The 14,768-nt window shown below is 46.9% G+C and overlaps 1 protein-coding gene across 1 annotated transcript in view; it reads left to right on the forward strand.

Annotated features, from left to right (window-relative positions):
• The window catches only part of LOC306750828 (melanoma receptor tyrosine-protein kinase-like), a gene marked incomplete at its 5' end in the record, with an annotated part of 18,503 nt that extends 7,179 nt beyond the window's left edge, over window positions 1-11,324 (forward strand). Inside the window, 16 exons of the mRNA XM_079234302.1 lie at window positions 58-257; window positions 597-729; window positions 1,037-1,124; window positions 1,494-1,651; window positions 1,764-1,796; window positions 3,280-3,424; window positions 3,528-3,650; window positions 3,829-3,927; window positions 5,067-5,252; window positions 5,690-5,845; window positions 5,943-6,018; window positions 8,390-8,536; window positions 8,666-8,763; window positions 9,265-9,408; window positions 9,603-9,696; window positions 9,905-11,324. Coding sequence (XP_079090428.1) covers window positions 58-257; window positions 597-729; window positions 1,037-1,124; window positions 1,494-1,651; window positions 1,764-1,796; window positions 3,280-3,424; window positions 3,528-3,650; window positions 3,829-3,927; window positions 5,067-5,252; window positions 5,690-5,845; window positions 5,943-6,018; window positions 8,390-8,536; window positions 8,666-8,763; window positions 9,265-9,408; window positions 9,603-9,696; window positions 9,905-10,293 — 2,269 coding nt within the window. The 3' untranslated portion in view covers window positions 10,294-11,324. The remainder of the gene's footprint in view (window positions 1-57; window positions 258-596; window positions 730-1,036; window positions 1,125-1,493; window positions 1,652-1,763; window positions 1,797-3,279; window positions 3,425-3,527; window positions 3,651-3,828; window positions 3,928-5,066; window positions 5,253-5,689; window positions 5,846-5,942; window positions 6,019-8,389; window positions 8,537-8,665; window positions 8,764-9,264; window positions 9,409-9,602; window positions 9,697-9,904) is intronic.
• Window positions 11,325-14,768: the final 3,444 nt, after the last annotated feature.

Raw genomic sequence — 14,768 nt, forward strand, 5'->3', positions numbered from 1 at the left:
GTGGTGAATGACCCGGGTGCTCGTTGGTTCTGAACCCTGTGGCCCGTTCCTCTGCAGCCGGTACAGCCTGCTGGTGACGCGGGCCCAGAACCTCCTCTGGCTCGGCCTGCGCTCCCTGAAGGAGGTGAGTGCAGGCTGGGTCATGATCAAGAACAACTCCCAGCTCTGCTACACCCAAACCGCCCAGTGGACCCGCCTCTTCAGGTCCAGAGACCAGACCCCCAACATGGTCCTCAACGCGGCCCCGGACCTGTGCGGTGAGTCCCGATACATGTATGTATATACATGTATGTATGTATGTATATATATATATATATATACATACATACATACATGTATATACATACATGTAAATACATACATGTATATACATGTATGTATTTACATGTATGTATATACATGTATGTATGTATGTATATATATATATATATATATATATATATATATATATATATATATATATATATATATATATATATATATATACATACATATATAAATGTAATCCATAAGGAGTAATAAGTGTAATCCATAAGGACTAATAAGTGCAGCAATAATAAGCAGTAATAAGAGAAGCTCTTGTCTGCCTCCTCCAGAACGACAGAATCGAACCTGCGACCCCGAGTGTACGGACGAGGGCTGCTGGGGCCCCGGCCCCGCCTTGTGTCTCTCCTGTCGCCACCTGGACCGTAGGGGGCGCTGTGTGGCGCTCTGCAACCTGCAGCACGGGTGAGCCTGGAACCCGTGACCTCATGGCTTCACACGCGTGTTCAGTGCAGTACATACAGTGTATGAACATACGTGTTCAGTACATTACATACAGTGTATGAACATACGTGTTCAGTACATTACATACAGTGTATTAACATACGTGTATGAACATACGTGCTCAGTGAATTACATACAGTGTATGAACATACGTGTTCAGTGCAGTAGATACAGTGTATGAACATACGTGTTCAGTGCAGTAGATACAGTGTATGAACATACGTGTTCCGTGTAGACGTCAGCTCACCTGCTGCTCTTCCTCCTGCAGCGAGCCCAGAGAGGTGCAGCTGAACAGCAGCTGTGTGGAATGCCACCCGGAGTGTCTGAGGACCAGCGCCACCAGCTGCCGAGGACCGGTCAGTGCAGCCGCAGACGCAGTGAGGCGTCACATGACACGAGTATCTGCTCCTCAAAACACTATACATATATATATATATATATATATATATATATTTATATCTATATATTTATAGATATATTTTGTTCATATATATATATATATATATATATATATATATATATATATATATATATATATATATATATATATATATATATATAATGTTTTAAGCAAAGCAGCATAATAAGTATTGAGCAATGAAAAAGAAAGAAACTAAATCAGAGACAAAATAATTGAAATAATGATCACTAATATTAATATTGAGCATCAGGTTGATCTGAACATTTCAAAAGTCACGACATTCCTCCTCTGGCGCCACCTGCAGGGCCCGGACCAGTGTTCCCAGTGCGCCCACTTTAAGGACGGCCCCCACTGCGTGCCACGCTGCCCGCACGGCATGCTGGGAGACGGGGACGCGCTGATCTGGACGTACCCCGACGGGTCCGGCCAGTGCCGGCCCTGCCACCAGAACTGCACCCAGGGGTGAGCCGGGCGGCGCCCCCCAGAAACATGTGATGATGATGATGATGATGATGATGATGTGATGATGATGATGATGATGTGATGATGAGCGGCTCTCTGTCTGTGTCTGCAGGTGTTCAGGAGCTGGACTGTCAGGATGCAGCGGGTAAACAACAACAACATGAACGTCACAGCTGCATGTCGCTTTGAATCACGCTAGCGGATCCAAATTATCAATAATAATAATAATAATGCATTTTATTTGCGCTTTACGAGCTCAAGGTTACAAGGTACAAACAAACAATAGAAGCAACAACAATACAAACGAGATGTTACCTTCTGTCTGGGCTTCATAGCGGAGCGTCTGCAGATCAGCAGGACATGCGTCTGCATTATGATACGTTATGTATCGCAGTGGTTTTCACAGTGTGCCATGAGAAAATGTCCAATTTCACTTCATGGGTCCAATGAAATGTATAATTTAGTTGCCGCAGATAATTTTCCATTGTTGAGCGTCTGAGCTGCAATGAAGTAAATACTCTTCTATGTTAGCAGGGAGCGCAATAATGACCTAATATATGCTGTGTTATGCTACAATGTGACATTAATAATAATTACCATATATGCTGTGTTATGCTACAATGTGACATTAATAATAATGACCATATATGCTGTATTATGCTACAATGTGACATTAATAATAATTACCATATATGCTGTGTTATGCTACAATGTGACATTAATAATAATTACCATATATGCTGTATTATGCTACAATGTGACATTAATAATAATTAGCATATATGCTGTATGATGCTACAATGTGACATTTTGTAGCTTGTTGGTTGTTTGTGTGCTGCAGGATCTTTTTATCGTAGAACATATACCGCGGCTCAAACAGGTTGAACAGCACAGCTGTATAGTATAAAGAGTGGATGTTAGCAACATTGAATATTAGTTATTAGTTGTTGCGTAATACAGCTGGTAGACCCTCTGCACCTCTTCCCCGGGTTCCAGTGGTCATAGGAACCCCAAATTAGTTCTAATACTTGTGTTATTTTATGTGACTCTTTTCAGAATTCTTTTGCGAAAAAAAATTATATTTAAAAAAGCTTTTATACCATATTGTGATCATAACTATGAACATCCAGCATGATATGAGCCAGATTCCCCAAAAAGCCTCCTGGAGCGGTCCAGAGTTTCAACCTGTCTGGTTCAGGGCCTTAACAACAACCCATGCTAATAACACACCTTTATGGAAAGATCAGGACCTGCAGAGTCACAATAAAGCAAAGCATTGGGGTGTGAGGAGGAGTTTCAGTCAAAATACTGTGTGTTCGGTTCAAAAATGGAGAAATTACTTATTTTATGGCAAAACATTGTTTTAGAAATGTGGGCGGACCATGGAGGCTTCAGGAAAAATAAATATGAGACCAGTAAAGTTTGGTGACTTTACCGGTATCATAGGGTTCATAAGGTTTTGCTTATGAGGATAAATATGAACAGTTTGATGTCAGGGTTCAGGACTCTCTCACGCTAACGTGCAGCGACTAAAGGACTCAATGAGAACTCATACCTGACACATCTGGATGATGATGATGATGATGATGATGATGCTATGTCTGAACCACATCCATCTGCCCCTTCAGTGGCCCCGCCTCCTCCTCCTCGGCGCTGCTCGTGGTGGGCGGGCTCTTGGCCGCCGTCCTCGCGGCGCTGCTCGTCTTCGTGCTGCTGCGGCGCCGGCGGATCGGCAGGAAGAGGACGCGGCGGCGCCTGCTGCAGGAGAGAGAGGTGGGCGGGGCTTATGGAGGGGATGCTGCAGCTTGGTTTCCATATATATATATATATATATGCATAGATATAGATATACATGTTCTCTCTAAATGTACTGCAGCTGGTGGAGCCGCTGACTCCGAGCGGCGAGGCCCCGAACCAGGCGCTGCTGAGGGTCCTGAAGGAGACGGAGCTGAAGAAGATCCGGGTTCTGGGCTCCGGGGCCTTCGGGACCGTCTTCAAGGTGAGCGGCTCTGGAGGAGACCTCGAGGTTCTGTGGGCTCACGGGTCCATCCTCTCTCTGTAGCTCAACAAGAACCGATTGTAGTCATAAAGTAAACATTCACGTTCTTCTACGGATATTATTAATGAATCATATTTACTCTTCATTCTGTTATTGAGATATTAATGATGGTTTTCAGGGTCTGTGGATCCCTGAAGGAGAGAACGTGAGGATCCCAGTAGCCATTAAAGTCCTCCGAGAGGCCACGTCCCCAAAAGCCAACAAAGAAGTCCTGGACGTGAGACTCCTCCTCTTCATTCTGACTCCTCCTCTTTATTCTGACTCCTCCTCTACATTCTGACTCCTCCTCTTCATTCTGACTCCTCCTCTACATTCTGACTCCTCCTCTTTATTCTGACTCCTCCTCTACATTCTCACTCCTCCTCTTTATTCTGACTCTGCCTCTGTATTCTGACTCCTCCTCTTTATTATAACTCCTCCTCTTCATTCTGACTCCTCCTCTTTATTATGACTCCTCCTCTTTATTATGACTCCTCCTCTGTATTATGACTCCTCCTCTTCATTCTGACTCCTCCTCTACGTTATGACTCCTCCTCTTTATTCTGACTCCTCTGTATTCTGACTCCTCCTCTTCATTCTGACTCCTCGTCTTTATTCTGACTCCTCCTCTTTATTCTGACTCCTCCTCTTCATTCTGACTCCTCCTCTGTATTATGACTCCTCCTCTTCATTCTGACTCCTCCTCTGTATTATGACTCCTCCTCTTCATTCTGACTCCTCCTCTTTATTATGACTCCTCCTCTTTATTCGGACTCCTCCTCTTCATTCTGACTCCTCCTCTGTATTATGACTCCTCCTCTTTATTCTGACTCCTCTGTATTCTGACTCCTCCTCTTCATTCTGACTCCTCCTCTCTATTCTGACTCCTCCTCTGTATTCTGACTCCTCCTCTTTATTATGACTCCTCCTCTTTATTCTGACTCCTCCTCTTCATTCTGACTCCTCCTCTGTATTATGACTCCTCCTCTGTATTCTGACTCCTCCTCTTTATTCTGACTCCTCCTCTTCATTATGACTCCTCCTCTTTATGCTCATGATTCCTACTCCTCCTCAAATATATATCTCAGATATATTTAAACTGGTGTGATCTTAATGTTGTACAGATACACACATGATACGCGTGTCTCATCACAGGATGTATTGATCACATGATACGCGTGTCTCATCACAGGATGTATTGATCACATGATACGCGTGTCTCATCACAGGATGTATTGATCACATGATACGCGTGTCTCATCACAGGATGTATTGATCACATGATACGCGTGTCTCATCACAGGATGTATTGATCACATGATACGCGTGTCTCATCACAGGATGTATTGATCACATGATACGCGTGTCTCATCACAGGAGGCGTATGTGATGGCGAGCGTGCACCACCCTCACGTGTGCCGCCTGCTGGGCATCTGCCTGACGTCGTCGGTCCAGCTGGTGACTCAGCTGATGCCGTACGGCTGCTTGCTGGACTACGTCCGCTACCACAGGGACCAGGTGGGCGCCCAGTGGCTGCTCAACTGGTGCGTCCAGATCGCCAAGGTGAGTCCGGCTCAGCGGTCCTCTGCAGACCAGCAGCGGGTGTTTAGATCCTGGCCCGAGGCGTAAGCCTGCGGAGCCCATTAGCCTGAACCCGCTAATCTATTCACACTCGGCTTTGATTCCAAAGTGCTGGGAAAATCACAAACAACAAGGTCATGAGCTCACAGAGGAATGAGCATGTTGCTCTGCAGCTTCAGAGGTTCTGCATCCAGATCACAGGGCCTTTCATTGGTTAGAAGAAGAAGAAGAAGAAGAAGAAGAAGAAGAAGAAGAAGAAGAAGAAGAAGAAGAAGAAGAAGAAGAAGAAGAAGAAGAAGAAGAAGAAGAAAATAAAAAGCAGTGATACAGATTGTGAACACTAACTCATTCCACTGTGTGTGTGTGTGTGTGTGTGTGTGTGTGTGTGTGTGTGTGTGTGTGTGTGTGTGTGTGTTCAGGGCATGAACTACCTGGAGGAGCGCCACCTGGTGCACAGAGACTTGGCGGCGAGGAACGTCTTGGTGAAAAGTCCCAACCACGTCAAGATCACCGACTTCGGCCTCGCCAAGCTGCTGACGGCCGACGAGAAGGAGTACCACGCTGACGGAGGAAAGGTGTGTGTGTGTGTCTCTGTGTGTGTGTGTCTCTGTGTGTGTGTGTGTGTGGTCTTAAACCACGTCCATCAGCAGCTTCATGCTCGTGTCCCTGCAGGTCCCCATCAAGTGGATGGCGTTGGAGTCGATCCTCCAGTGGACCTACACTCACCAGAGCGATGTCTGGAGCTTCGGTGAGTCCCTCAGGCCTCTCTCTGTCTAGTGACGTGGAGGTGTGATGTCATATCCTCCTGCGCAGACATCAAGAAGCCGGTGACCCATTTTACTGTTTGTACGTCTCCACGTCCAGATGAGACCAACAACACGGCAGCTGGAGTTTGAGTGTTGCTCATCTCCCCAACAGGTTAACAGCAGCAACCAATCAGAGACCCTGGTTCTCAAATGAGAAAAACAAACAGACACTATTTTTCTAGCTGACATTCACAATTACTGTTTTCTGTCAGTAGTTTGTTTCACGTCAGTTCCGTTCCACATTTACCTCCAAACTACAGATGTAATGTCTGAGCCGGGTTTACATTACATTTCATTTAGAAGAAAAAATAACTACCAGAGCCTGGGTTTGAACACTAGTCCTCAGATTGACAGACAGGCACGCTGGCCACTAATGCCGTGTTCACACCAAAACTTTGCCTATATCGCGCCGCAGGTGAAAAATGTGTTTTTTCGCAACCATCGCTGGGGAAAGGGGGCGGGGCTTATCTCTGTCTTGAAAACATTTACTATTTCCTTCATCCACCAGGTAAATAACCTCTAGTTCTGCTTCATACTTGTTGAGGAAGTCCCACACACGTGGGAACACCACCCGCCCCGTGTCTGGGTTCATAACATTATCCGTAGTCACACTCAGCTCCTCCTCCAGGACGAGCGTCTGAGTGAAGCCGTTTCCAGCGCTCCTTCAGGACCAGCAGCTTCATTCAGTCACCGCGGTGATGCCGGGCGGAGCTTCTCAACGCTGATTGGCTTTCGCAACTCCGCGTCATGCGAATTATTCGCTGGAGTTGAAATATTTGAACGCCGGCGAAAAAGCGAAAAAGCGGAGTTGCGAATATTCGCAACGCCGTTTCGCTTCTATCGCGACGCCCGGCGAAAAATCCGCTTTTTCACAACCTAACGCGGCTGTGCACTGACTTAACATGTAATCTGGACGCGCAAATATTTCGCAACTGTTTTGGTGTGAACACGGCATAAGACAACAGTCAGAATGACATCACTAGTGATATAACACATGTTTCATAATGCTAGAGGCCTCTCCATGTAGTTCAACCAGCTCCCGGTTGCACAGAGAAACAGAGGTGAAATTTAAATTTAATTTAATTGTGATTCTGTTTAGGCCAGCAGAGAAGGCTTAGAGGCCCTGAGGGCACCACTGATTACATCACTCAAACAACCAATCAGGAGGAACATTACAGCTGTGTTGATGTGACTTCACTGTTTGATCAGTCTCTAGTCTCTAGTCTCGGGTCTCTGGTCTCTGGTCTTAGGTCTTAGGTCTCTGGTCTCTGACTCTAGTCTCTAGTCTCTGGTCTCTGACTCTAGTCTCTAGTCTCTAGTCTCTAGTCTCTAGTCTCTAGTCTCTGGTCTCTGACTCTAGTCTCTGGTCTCTGGTCTCTGGTCTCTAGTCTCTGGTCTCTGGTCTCTGGTCTTAGGTCTTAGGTCTCTGGTCTCTGACTCTAGTCTCTAGTCTCTGGTCTCTGACTCTAGTCTCTGGTCTCTGGTCTCTGGTCTCTAGTCTCTGGTCTCTGGTCTCTGGTCTTAGGTCTTAGGTCTCTGGTCTCTGACTCTAGTCTCTAGTCTCGGGTCTCTGGTCTCTGACTCTAGTCTCTAGTCTCGGGTCTCTGGTCTCTGACTCTAGTCTCTGGTCTCTGGTCTCTGACTCTAGTCTCTGGTCTTTGACTCTAGTCTCTGGTCTCTGGTCTCTAGTCTCTAGTCTCTGGCCTCTAGTCTCTAGTCTCTGGCCTCTAGTCTCTAGTCTCTGGTCTCTAGTCTCTAGTCTCTAGTCTCTAGTCTCTGGTCTCTGACTCTAGTCTCTAGTCTCTGGTCTCTGACTCTAGTCTCTAGTCTCTGGTCTCTGGTCTCTGGTCTCTAGTCTCTAGTCTCTAGTCTCTGGTCTCTAGTCTCTAGTCTCTAGTCTCTAGTCTCTGGTCTCTGACTCTAGTCTCTAGTCTCTAGTCTCTGGTCTCTGACTCTAGTCTCTAGTCTCTAGTCTCTAGTCTCTGGTCTCTGACTCTAGTCTCTAGTCTCTGGTCTGTGACTCTAGTCTCTAGTCTCTAGTCTCTGGTCTCTGACTCTAGTCTCTGGTCTCTAGTCTCTAGTCTCTAGTCTCTAGACTCTAGTCTCTGACTCTGGCCTCTAGTCTCTAGTCTCTGGTCTCTGGTCTCTGACTCTAGTCTCTAGTCTCTAGTCTCTAGTCTCTAGTCTCTAGCCTCTGGTCTCTGACTCTAGTCTCTAGTCTCTGGTCTCTGGTCTCTAGTCTCTAGTCTCTGGTCTCTGACTCTAGTCTCTAGTCTCTGTCTCTAGTCTCTGACTCTGGCCTCTGGTCTGCAGGTGTGACGGTGTGGGAGCTCATGACGTTCGGGTCCAAGCCGTACGACGGCATCCCGGCCAGCGAGATGTCCTCGGTGCTGGAGAGAGGAGACCGGCTGCCCCAGCCCCCCATCTGCACCATCGACGTCTACATGATCATGGTGAAATGTAAGAGCTCAGAGCTCCACCTGACTAGAGATACTGTAGTCTCACTTCAACGTGGACACCTGGACGATAGTTAACACCTGAGAGTCCGGCCCATTCTCTCTCTCTCTCTCTCTCTCTCTCTCTCTCCAGGTTGGATGATCAACGCCTCCAGTCGTCCCAGGTTCAGAGAGCTGATCGTGGAGTTCTCAAAGATGGCCAGAGATCCATCCAGATACCTGGTCGTACAGGTACACCGTGTGCAACTTGAGCTTAGAACAACTTGGGTCTTATGCAAGTCATCTTGATCAGGAATAATAATAACACTGTACTCGTCAAGTCAACAGCTGAGATCTGAGAACATGTTTGTGTCACTGAGTGAATCATGAACAGAGAAATGAACAAAATACAAGCATCCACTAAGACTAGGACTAACATATCAATTAAAGTACTTAAAGTACATTTTGCATTAAGTTTCTTTTAGTTGTTTATTAACAATTACATTGTTCTCGATGTCTCTTATACATGTAGATGTTCGTAAAACCGGAAAGGTGGAGTTATAAAACATTGTACTCAGCCTTCAATAGTTCATCGTTCACTATGAACCCAAACCCAATGCCTATCCATGCGAGTGACGGGACCACAAGGCGACGGCTCCATGAAGATGTGTAGACATCAGTACTGTTATTGTACTTCTGCTATAGGACTGTGTTGTCAGAATGAACATGAACATCATGTGACTCTTGTCTCAGGGCGACCTCCCCAGTCCGACAGACAGCAGGTTTTACTCTCGCCTGCTGAGCTCAGACGACATGGATGACGTTGTTGACGTCGACGACTACCTGCAACCTTACAAGGAGACGGATCACCGTGACAACCGGTCCTGCCACGCCACGGTAAACACACACTCCTCTGAGACCTGCAGCCGCTGCTTTGGGCCTCTTGTTGTCTGTGTCTGAGTTTTCAGTTTGATAATTGAGTTGCTGAAGAAGTTGGAGAGGAAATAGAGAATAAAAGGAAAGGAAACCTACCTTTTCTCTGAGTGTTGTGTTAACAGGAAGTGCTTCTTCTACTGCCTCTCTGTCTTCAGAACGGTCATCCAGGCAGAGAGAACAGCATCACTCTGCGTTACATCAGCAACCCGACTCACAGCGCGCCGGATAAAGAAGACTTCAGAAGCCACGGTGCTCATCTGTAGATTACATCTCATGACAACAGAAAACAAACCTGAATGAACCAATGATAAAGTAACGGATGTAAAGAAACAGGTAGAACAAGTGGTTTGTGTAAAAGTCTTTTTATTGATCCAGACCAGAATGTCTCAGTGCTTCACAGTGAAAATAAGACAACAGACATGAAAGAAGAGTTACTAAACAGTTGTTTCTCTTTCAGAGTACATGAACCAGAGTCTGAGTGGAACCAGCCAGAGCAGCAGGCTGTCAGAGGTTTTGAATCCCAACTACGAGGACTTGAGCCTGGGCTGGGGCGCCACCTCGCCCGCCCCCCCGCTGGAGGACCTGAAGTCTTTGGGACCTGAATACCTGAACACCGCCCAAAGCTCGCTCCCCCTGGGCGCCAGCCTCGACAACCCGGACTACCAGGCCGACTTCCTGCTGCGGGCCACGCCCTCCACCTCCAAGACCAGCACTGTAACTGGGAACGGTCTGTTCCTCCCAGCGGCGGAGAACCTGGAGAACCTGGAGAACCTGGAGAACCTGGAGTACCTGGAGTACCTGGAGAACCTGGGTCTTGGTGCTGCACTGCACGCCCCCGTCCGCTAGGGGGCAGCAGCATCCAGACAGGGGAAACCAAGCGTTCTATTTCATTTAGCTGTTTTTATTGTAAAGTTCTACAGGAAATGCTGACTCAGCAGCATCTTCTGCTCACTGGAACACAACCTGCAGGCTGAGCGCTGCTCAGCGGCACTCAGGCAGCAGCTGCTGAGGAAGAGGAGAGATTCAAACCGACTGGACTGTTCTGTACCTTCAAACGGCTTCAGAGCTGTTGAGAAGAAACTAAACCTTCCAGTTCCACCAGATCAGGACTTGAACTGGTCCATCTGCTGCGACTGGGAGAGACGCTGCAGGAGACACTAGAGACGCGGCGTTGAAGAAGAGGACGGACAACACATTGCTGTCCTCTTCCTCTCCACCGCTCCTTTCCTCTGCGGCAGCATCTGCATGAGTTTGTTGGTCGACACTAAAAACAGGAGAAATGAAATCAGGACGTTGTGCTCAGAGGTTTGAAAATGTGCAGAAGACAAACCAACGAAGAAGAAATGGAACGGCGTCGTCGTCATCGGCGCGGTGTGAGGCGTCCTGGTCTTGGTATAGAGGCTGTAAGGGGCAGGATCCAGGACCACGTGACGGATCCATCAGGAACCAGCAGCACGCCGGCGCCCCCAGCTGGTGGGGAGGCGGCTCTGCAGCCAGACTGAGTTTCATTAGAAGACATTTAAACCTCTGGGCTGGAAAAAGAGCTCAGCTTCTTGTGAGAACGGGAAACGTTTCTCCTTTTAGCAAGATATTCTTCTTGTTGATAACTTTTGTTTTTGGTGCCACCAGGCAGCATTTAAAGTCACACATGTAATAAATGCTTTATAACAGACTATAATGTCGTCATGAGCAGATATGAGGACATTTTAAATGTTTATTAATGAATAGTATTATAAACTATCACAACTTCTCCTATGAAGACATATTTAATGTGATTTGACTACGTTATCGTTCATGATGTGTTGATACAGCAGCTTCCACAGGAGTTAACAAACACATGAATAACACCCATCTGTAATAAAGCAGTTATTACACGTTCATGCTTTAAATGATGCCAAATGATTACAGTGTGAAGTCAAATATATATCTTTACCTTGTTAGATGTGCTGCCCCTCGTGAACCTTGAGCCATATGTTAGTTGTGTTTCCATCTCCATCTTGTAAACACTCAGAAGCTCTCGTTTTAAAACCTTTGCTCCGTGAAAAGTGTTGAATTGACGGCAGCGATTCCAAAAGAGCAGTCGTGTCCACAAAGACAACAATGTCTTTTATCTTTGTTTGGCCGTCGGACGTCACAGTTTCCATGTGGGACTCTCTACGTTGTTATTTCCTGCTGTGGACTTTTTAAAGCTCAGTTTGTGGTTTGTCGTGTTCAGAGAAGAAGAAGGAGAGTTTCCGTCCGCTGACCAGAGACTCTCTGATGCAGACGCTGTGAATATGAAGCGTGTCACACGCTGATGAAGAGCTGCTCCTCAGGCGGTTTCACCTTCAATCACTCAAAGAGATGGACGTCATGGAAACAAGTGGCGCTCTGTGAAATGAGCGAAAGGTTCCTGCTGGCTGTTGGTCCCTCAGCTGAGAGACGGTGATGGTCGCTCTGCAGGTTCAGGACCTTCAGTATTCATCTAGAAGACATGTTGAGTCTCTCTTTTGAAAGATGCAGAAAGCCTTTCCTGCTTTCCACCTCACACCACAGGAAACACTTTACACATATTTACAGCTGTTTCTGTCCACTCGTACACAATGTGTCATTAAATAACAACATGTTGTTGCATCGTGTGACACATTTGCGAGTCACAACAGCTCTGATCTTTGATGATGGAATGTTTACTGAAAGTCATGATTCTGACAAATCTGTAAATATTAATTATGAATCGTGACGACACTCAGCTTCCACAGACCGACTCTGAGGAATCTGGTTGAATGTTGTAAATGTTGTTAAATGTGAAGTTTGTGGTGAAGCCAGTTTGAGAACTCTTTGTAGTTTTACTGCTTCAGATAACTTGTTAAACACCTTTTTGTTGGACAAAACATTAAAGTCGTTGTTTCCGTTTTATTGCCTGACAATAGATCACGCTGAGCTTCTGCACCACAACGAGCTGAACGATTCACTCATGGAGAGGAAAAGATTTTGGTTCCTGGTCTCAACCTGATGTCACTGATTTTACCCCAAAGATCCTCTTTGACTTATCAGTCTTCGAGGATCCTTTACCTGGTCCTGAACCGGTCTCAGGTTAGTCCTGGTCCTCTATAGACCTCAGTCTAGTCCTGGTCCTCTATAGACCTCAGTCTAGTCCTGGTCCTCTATAGACCTCCGTCTAGTCCTGGTCCTCTATAGACCTCAGTGTAGTCCTGGTCCTCTATAGACCTCATCTAGTCCTGGTCCTCTATAGACCTCAGTGTAGTCCTGGTCCTCTATAGACCTCATCTAGTCCTGGTCCTCTATAGACCTCAGTGTAGTCCTGGTCCTCTATAGACCTTAGTCTAGTCCTGGTCCTCTATAGACCTCAGTGTAGTCCTGGTCCTCTATAGACCTCAGTGTAGTCCTGGTCCTCTATAGACCTCAGTGTAGTCCTGGTCCTCTATAGACCTCAGTGTAGTCCTGGTCCTCTATAGACCTCCATCAGTAAACAGACCACCAGAGAGAAGAGGGTCTGGTTCTATAGAGTTCTTCTCAAAGTTCCTCATCGGAGCCACCGGGTCGGACTCCAGATGATATCATGCAGGTTCACCAGAGCCTCCTTCAGCTCAGACTCTAGACCTGCAGCCTTGGACTTGCTGGAGACCCAGGATGTGTTGCTGGACCCGCTGGAGGGAAGGGGGGCACAGGAGAACCAGAACCAGGACTGAGAGGCAGACTGTCAGACCTGCTGCAGTAAAATGAGAGGTTTTCTAAAGGGTGGTTGGCACTACCGCTTTAGTCCACTAGGGGCGCCAGAACCAACACTACCTCTTTAGTCCACAGGGGGCACCAGAACCAACACTACCTCTTTAGTCCACAGGGGGCACTAGAACCAACACTACCTCTTTAGTCCACAGGGGGCACTAGAACCAACACTACCTCTTTAGTCCACAGGGGGCACTAGAACCAACACTACCTCTTTAGTCCACAGGGGGCGCTAGAACCAACACTACCTCTTTAGTCCACAGGGGGCGCTAGAACCAACACTACCTCTTTAGTCCACAGGGGGCACCAGAACCAACACTACCTCTTTAGTCCACAGGGGGCACCAGAACCAACACTACCTCTTTAGTCCACAGGGGGCACTAGAACCAACACTACCTCTTTAGTCCACAGGGGGCACCAGAACCAACACTACCTCTTTAGTCCACAGGGGGCGCTAGAACCAACACTACCTCTTTAGTCCACAGGGGGCACCAGAACCAACACTACCTCTTTAGTCCACAGTGTGTGTCTTCTATTACGCTCATTCTTCAAAATAAAACATCTTTTGCGATTATTATAATTTTTTCCATTCTTTCTGTGCGGCCCGGTACTAAGGGGATCTTGCGTCACTCGCTCGCAGACGAAGCCGCTCTTGAGTGATTCCACAGCATGGCACCAACGTAAACCTGTAAAGGAGTTTACTGATGTTGTTTTATTCCATGTGACTATAATGCACCTGGGCCCCAGAGTTAGTTCAGGTTCTGTTACTTAACTTATTGTTTAGTTATGCACCTTCAACACCCCTATACACACACACACACACACACACACACACACACACACACACACACACACACACACACACACACACACACACATAGTGTGTCTTTCTCTGCTGTTGTTCATTCCTTACGGCTCTGTAGTTATACATCATCTGATTCTAGCCCAGAGTTAAGCATCTTCATCTAGCAGACTATACCTACCTTGGAGTGTCACAATAGCAGAATCATTTTATTTCATGTGTCCATCCAGGCAAGTCGGTGCAGCTGAATGCACCAACGTGTGTGTCTGTGTGCACCAACGTGTGTGTCTGTGTGTGTCTGTGTGCACCAACGTGTGTGTCTGTGTGTGTCTGTGTGCACCAACGTGTGTGTCTGTGTGCACCAACGTGTGTGTCTGTGTGCACCAACGTGTGTGTCTGTGTGCACCAACGTGTGTGTCTGTGTGCACCAACGTGTGTGTCTGTGTGCACCAACGTGTGTGTCTGCGTGCACCAACGTGTGTGTCTGTGTGTGTCTGTGTGCACCAACGTGTGTGTCTGCGTGCACCAACGTGTGTGTCTGTGTGTGTCTGTGTGCACCAACGTGTGTGTCTGTGTGCACCAACGTGTGTGTCTGCGTGCACCAACGTGTGTGTCTGTGTGTGTCTGTGTGTGTCTGTGTGCGCGGCAACACGTTGGTCACCCCGACTAAACCTCACTCCAAGGTTTTTTGAAAAGTTGACAGCTCTGTTTTAATAAAGACAAAGTTATCATGACGTCAGAGTGGAGATGTTTTCTCTGTCGTCTGTTACCGTTTAATAAACTGTGTGAGTAT

The sequence above is a fragment of the Taurulus bubalis genome, assembly GCF_910589615.1.
Source record: "Taurulus bubalis genome assembly, chromosome: 18".
NCBI classification, from domain to species: domain Eukaryota; kingdom Metazoa; phylum Chordata; class Actinopteri; order Perciformes; family Cottidae; genus Taurulus; species Taurulus bubalis.